Source organism: Olea europaea, chromosome 10, assembly GCF_002742605.1.
Source record: "Olea europaea var. sylvestris chromosome 10, O_europaea_v1, whole genome shotgun sequence".
Taxonomy (NCBI): domain Eukaryota; kingdom Viridiplantae; phylum Streptophyta; class Magnoliopsida; order Lamiales; family Oleaceae; genus Olea; species Olea europaea.
Window position 1 is genome coordinate 36,671,241 of NC_036246.1, and position 6,859 is coordinate 36,678,099.

Here is a 6,859-nt window from a genome sequence, read left to right on the forward strand (position 1 = left end):
GGTCCTAGATCGAATTGGGATTGCTTGATTTTATTTAAAAAAATTTTCCCCAATTGATCAGTTCAATATTAATGTTTAGAGTTCTTGTTGAATGAAACCATGAAGTACCAGACACGAGATACATCTTCCAAAGAACAAGGTCGATGAACGTGGAAAATATACTGGACGGGTTGATTCGAATTGAAATTATCAAGTCATCTATAACTGTTTAGTTTAGAGAGAATATAGTATCGATTCAATATAATGTTTAATCTTTTGTAAATTGGAACATTTCTAGAAAGGTGTCATAAGATGATGCTAGTCAATGGTTTGTCAATACACGTTTCTTGAAGTTAAAATTCTCCCAGTTTTATCTGGCTAACATATAACTGTATATTTTAGTCAAAAAGTAGGAGAATTAAAATACTATTAAGTTGAAAAATATGAAACAGATTGATGTGATTCACTGTATATCATATTCATTATTTTTTTGTCCAGAAAATGTCAATTGAAATAGTTCCTAAAATTCATTAGCATAGATGCGATTATATATTAAAAGGGAAAAGTCAAACGACCCGCGCCATTGATACTCTGGGTGATCGCACCCTCACATGATCGACATGAATCCTCATGAATAAAACAATCCCGACCCTTATGTGTGTATATTATGTCAATCATGCGGTCATTCGCGTGAGATATCTAGCTCGGTCCGTGGTATAGACCAATCTCGAGATATTAAATAATATTATTAAAAGCAATTAAAAGATAAATAAATAGAACTTTTAAGAATTTTATATTATGGGCTATGAGATGGGTAGTGCTGTGTATACATGTGAATCCCTCCGGAACACACACAATAGGGAGGTAAGTGAGTATTTTTTTACTATATTTTACTCAGCTTCATCCATATGAGTATTCTGGAGGGTCCTCTGTACAAACAAACTAATAACTAATTCTTGTAAGATTATCTACGAATCCGAGCAATTCAATGCTGGTTTGACCAGTCGAGAAGCTTGTGATGTTAGAGCTTAGCTTGTTTGATGTGATCTTTTTTTCTTTTTTTTTTTAATTTATGAAAAGTAATTTTTTATTGAGCGAACGTATAATTAAAAATAAATTACTAGGTTACAAGATTGTTAACTTTTGTAAATGAAAAATGCTCTGTGTACAGAGAATAATTTTACAGATGTTTTAAAGGGCAGTCACGTGAAGTGGGTTTCATGTGAATATTTTATGGAGGTGAGCCCCACTGCTATGTGTATTATGTAAAATATTTGTATAAATTTTGCCTGTAAGTGTAGCACTATTGTTGATAAATCGTAGAGATAGACAACCCTTTATACATTTGACACAAATCTTTTTTTTTCCTCTTTTAAATGACAGGGGAATTCGCAGCCGTTACCCTTTGAGTGTGCACTAGATAAGTTCTCGGGCTAACATAATATCTTATAAATCAAGTTAGTCAGGTAAATTGCACTGGACAAGTCCGGTACAACAGACTTGATCGAAAAAGTACTAATATAAGAAATCGAACTCATGACCAAAAGGCACACAAAAAAAAGCCTTTTCAGCCTTATTGAGGAAGATGCGTGTGTTTTCAGTACGTCCGATATGAAAAAGATAAGAGGCCGATGTGGGCCCCTCCAAATTCTCTCCTACGTTGCATCTGATCTTCAACATATTCTATTCATATACATTTCTTTGCCATTTTTTCTTCCCCATATAAGGCTATATTGAGATATTTAAGTTGTGGGCTGTATACTATCTTGAACCCCCGTTGGAGGTTTATTATTAGCTGCAGAGTCTGGTTTTCCTATGTGAGTAAACAGCTTATTGTAAGTACTTTTTTTAATTTTTTTATTGCTAAAATGTGAATTATTTTGATGGGTTTTTGGTGATTAGGCTTTTTTCTTTTAATTTCTGTATGATCGGTGTTAATTGATATGTGTGTGTGTGTGTGTGTGTGTGTGTGTGTTATTATTATTATTTTTTTTTTGAAAGGTAGCTTTCTATGGGTCATATTTGGGAAATTAGAATTATATTTGAGTATTTTGCGTGGATAATTTTAGTTTTTATGTTGCTTTAAAATGATAATCTAGAAATTTTAGTAAGGAAGAATTGGATATGCCGAAGAGATTTAAATGAAAGGTGGCTTTGTAGGTTTAATCATATTTCTAAATTTAAGTATTTCGAAGATCTGAAATCTTGCTAAATAACTTTTTACAGTGAAATTTGTATACAAAGTGAATGGGTTTGCGGTTTTGATCAGAAAAAGTTCTGTTTTTAACAAATGATGGAGGGGGATTTATCACCCGGAAATATGTTGCAAGGTAATGGTTCTTATGGAGGTTTTAATTTGCAAGGGCCGGTACGAGTTCATCAGCAGCAGCAGCACCCCCTTGCACTCCATCAACAACATAGTTCTCATCCTCGACAGGGGTCCTTAATGGCTCGTCCCACTAGTCATGAGAATTTTTTGCTTACAATTGGAAACACACAAGATTGTGAACAGACAATTTCCTTTGCAGACTACAACAAAGGGGAGAGGGTAAAACCTGCGAGTGATGAGGATGAGCCGAGTTTAACGGAAGATGCCACTGATGGTCGTAATGATCCAATTGGAGGAAAGAGGGCATCCCGATGGCAACGTGTGAAATGGACTGACTCTATGGTCCGGTTATTAATTACTGCTGTTTCTTACATTAGTGAGGAGGCAGCCACTGAATATGGTTGTAGTGGTGGGAGAAGGAAATTTGCAAATTTACATAAAAAAGGGAAGTGGAAATCAGTGTCCAAAGTCATGGCCGAAAGGAGTCATTTTGTTTCACCTCAACAATGTGAGGATAAATTTAATGACCTTAACAAAAGGTACAAAAGACTTAACGAGATCCTAGGTAGAGGAACTTCTTGTGAGGTTGTTGAGAATCCAACACTTTTGGATATGATGGATCACATCTCTGAGAAAGCAAAGGAGGAAGTTAGAAAGATTCTAAGCTCAAAACATTTGCACTATGAAGAGATGTGTTCATATCATAATGGAAATCGATTGCACCTTCCCCCTGATCCTGATTTGCAGCGTTCTTTGCGCTTAGCACTTAGAAGTGGAGATGATCATGATGAAAATGATGTGAAAAGGCACCTGCAGGATGATAATGATGAAGTTGATCAAGAAGCTGAATTGGATGGTCATGATGAATATGAAGATAATCATGTTTTGAATGGGGATCGTAGGGTACAGGAAATACCAGGAAACTCTATGAAGAGGTTAAAACAATGTCAGAATCATGAAGAATTTAGTTTCGGAAGTTCTTTTAATTCTCTAGATTGCAACAAAACCTTCAATTTCCAGCCAGATATTACCGATGCTGATGTGAGTCAAGTGCTACCTGAAAGCATGAAAGCGAACATGTCACAAAAGCAGTGGCTGAGTCATCGTAGTCTTCAATTAGAAGAACAAAGGCTACATATTGAAGCACAAATGTTGGAACTCGAGAAAGAGCGGTTCAAATGGCAGAGATTTTGCAAGAAAAAGGACAGAGAACTGGAGATGACGAAGATGGAAATTGAGAGGATGAAACTTGAGAATGAACGCATGTCTTTGGAGTTAAGACGAAGGGAGATGGGTATCGACAACAGTTGATCGCGTCCTATGGTGCTAAACTTAGCTTGATGATCGAGGAATTGGTTGAGCATATCTATAATTCTACTTTCCCGTATGAAGTAGCAGGCAGGGGTGCAAAAAAAGTTTATTTTGTTTAGTAACATACTTGCGCAGTGAGTTCTTTCTGGTTGTAAAATGACTTTGGAAGCTTGTCAGTGCTTACAAAGATCTGCAATGGTATGCTTTGAATTTTATTGCTTTGCTTTGAATGTTGTAGTATTTTCTGTAGTCATACATATAGGAAATTATGTGATCTTTGTCCCCCTTGATATCCAGGTCTGTGCCTTTTCTACTTGTAAGTTTGGAAGATTTAGTATGTGGCTTCAGTTTCAATTAATCTACGGCTTGTGTTATTGTGGTACTATTTCTCCTGATCAAAGATTGTTCATTCCGGGACGCTAGATGAGTGACAACTTTCTTTTGGCACAATAAATGATCCACTCAGTTGATAGAAAACTCCAAGTAGGTAATGCTATCTTGAAGCTAGATTTGGGAAGGCATGTGGTCGGGATAACTGGCATTTTTTATTTACAATTCTTAGCTAATTCGGTTTTGAGGCATGGATTGATAAGATCAGACTATGCGTATCTGATTTCTGGTTCTCAGTTTTGATTATATGACAGTTTAATACAAAATATTAGGCAGTGCATCGATGGACGGACTCCTGGCCGACGTATTATGTATTCTGTTAGTCCAATCAGTGCTATCTTCGATGCCTATATTTTTGCTTCAAACCCTTGAACCACCGATTGTGTTCTTATAAAAGTTTTGAGTCTTATCTTTTTTACAGTTCAATCAGTGCTATCTTCTACGCCTATATTTTTGCTTCAAACCCTTGAACCACCGATTGTGTTCTTATAAAAGTTTTGAGTCTTATCTTTTTTACAGTTCAATCAGTGCTATCTTCTACGCCTATATTTTTGCTTCAAACCCTTGAACCACCGATTGTGTTCTTATAAAAGTTTTGAGTCTTATCTTTTTTACAGTTCAATCAGTGCTATCTTCTACGCCTATATTTTTGCTTCAAACCCTTGAACCACCGATTGTGTTCTTATAAAAGTTTTGAGTCTTATCTTTTTTACAGTTCAATCAGTGCTATCTTCTACGCCTATATTTTTGCTTCAAACCCTTGAACCACCGATTGTGTTCTTATAAAAGTTTTGAGTCTTATCTTTTTTACAGTTCAATCAGTGCTATCTTCTACGCCTATATTTTTGCTTCAAACCCTTGAACCACCGATTGTGTTCTTATAAAAGTTTTTGAGTCTTATCTATTTTACAATTTTCATGGGGATCTCAAGAATAGCATGATAGAGCTCACTGGGTTAAAAGGAAGCAAATTTGCAAACAGTCCCAAGGGATGGAAGCTCAGAAATAAGGAGGCTAACAGATGGTATTTGTTAAAATGTACTAAAATTTTGAACTTTATCAAAACTAAACGTGGGCTTCATTACTTTTCTTTTGCCTTTTACTATTCCTTTACTTTCAAGGTTATACTTGATCCTATTTCTTCCTCTCCCCTAAGGATGTCAACAAGTCGAGCCGGCTCGTGAACAAAAATTTTAAGCTCGGACTCGGCTCGAGCAAAATGATTGAGTCTTTTTTCGGACCCGAGCCGGCCAAAAAAATTAGGCTCGACCCGAGCTTGCTGCCTTTAAAAAAAATAAAATAAAAAAATAAAATAAAATAAAATAAAATATATATATAGAATTGTAAGCCCGAGCCGGCTCGGGCTTTGCTTGGCACTCCAAAATGAGGCTCGACTCGAGCCTTGGCTCGATTCTTCCGAGCCTCGAGTAGGGCGGGCTCGAGTTTTTTTCGAGCCGCCCTAGCCGACTAGCCCGATAATGTACTAAAATTTTTGAACTTTATCAAAACTAAACGTGGGCTTCATTACTTTTCTTTTGCCTTTTACTATTCATCTACAAGTACTCTTTACTTTCAAGGTTATACTTGATCCTATTTCTTCCTCTCCCCTCTCCCTTTTGTACTATGATATTCTATTAGAACTAGTGTGGTGAACGTGTGTTGCACATTAGTTGGTTAATGTTAAAAATAAGTTTGTGTAAATTATCGAGAAATTCATTATGTAAACGTGAAAGATATTTATAAGTTGTTTAAAAAAATAATAAGAAGAAGAAGAAAGAAAGAAAGAAAAAGAAGAACATGTGCTGTTTATAAAGAATAAAGGATTGGGGTAAGAACTAATAAATCAATGAAAGAATAATTGATTACTACATAATAAAAAATAATGTATTAAATTTAATAAGAAATACAACTATTACTAAGTTTGTTGTTATTTACCTGTTGGGCATCCTCTTTGAAGTCCTCTTGCAATCGTCATAATGCATTTCATGGCTTTGACACGAAGCATGCAATTAGACTTGTCAATAACATTCATCAAGATAGCTTTCTAGTACGGAGTAATTGTATCATAGTATTTTTAAAAGTGCTTCTGTAAATACAATTTTATAAACTTAGTATACAAATAAAGTAAAATAAAATATAACCCTTAACAATTACAGAATGATGTAACTGATGTGAATCGGTAACGGAAGCTAAGGTACTTATGAAACTATTTTGCACCATTTGTTTGGAGTTCTGAAATTTATATAACAAAAGCAGATTATTGGAGAAGTATGGTTGTGTTCTAACACATAAGTATAAACTTCCATGAATATTTATACAAAAATATTTTATTTTCTTCCTTAATTGTACCTTAGAAGGAAAAGCTGTTTGTGTGCAATGCCATTCAAGTAAAGCGTTAAAGCTTCAAGGACGTAATTTTCACTAAAACTTAGAATGGTTGATGCTGCATGTGCCTGCAAAATAGTAACAGATGGTTTGACTTTCGAATATTTATTATTAATCATTTATGATTAATCCATGGCATTAGTCTAAGGTATCATCATCAAAGTATGACTCTATTTATTATTAGTCATTTATGTTAATCCGTGGCATTAATCTATATATAGATTTAAATTTACCCAATTTCATGTTTTTTATCCTGTCCGTTAAATTTAGAGTCAAATATAGATTATGTGTTGACAATACTAAGTTTTCAACTAAAATTTGTAATATGCTTAATTAATATTAGATTTGGGTCACGTTGATCAAGAAATAGTTTTGATTATGGAGATAAGTTTGAAAAAAAAAAAATCATGAGTAAATTAATGGAATTATGGAAGTGTCTCAATTGAGATTTTCATTAGTTTTAAAA

The 6,859-nt window shown here is 34.6% G+C and overlaps 1 protein-coding gene across 5 annotated transcripts; it reads left to right on the top strand.

Annotated features, from left to right (window-relative positions):
- Positions 1-1,572: 1,572 nt before the first annotated feature.
- Positions 1,573-4,625, top strand: LOC111402062. Of its 5 annotated transcripts, XR_002704157.1 has the most exons (3): positions 1,574-1,814; positions 2,206-3,817; positions 3,917-4,625. XR_002704157.1 is itself a non-coding variant. In XM_023030104.1 (2 exons), exon 2 carries the CDS (start codon positions 2,270-2,272, stop codon positions 3,617-3,619), a length of 1,350 nt encoding a protein of 449 aa, XP_022885872.1. In that variant the 5' UTR covers positions 1,573-1,796; positions 2,206-2,269; the 3' UTR covers positions 3,620-4,185. The 5 variants fall into 5 exon arrangements, 4 of the variants coding, with proteins under 4 accessions (XP_022885872.1, XP_022885871.1, XP_022885873.1 ...); XM_023030104.1 differs by having other exon boundaries at positions 1,573-1,796; positions 2,206-4,185; XM_023030103.1 differs by having other exon boundaries at positions 2,206-4,185.
- Positions 4,626-6,859: the final 2,234 nt, after the last annotated feature.

Excerpts from the sequence above, each read along its gene's own strand:
- LOC111402062 (XM_023030104.1), top strand. The coding sequence starts at position 2,270 with ATGATGGAGGGGGATTTATCACCCGGAAATATGTTGCAAGGTAATGGT.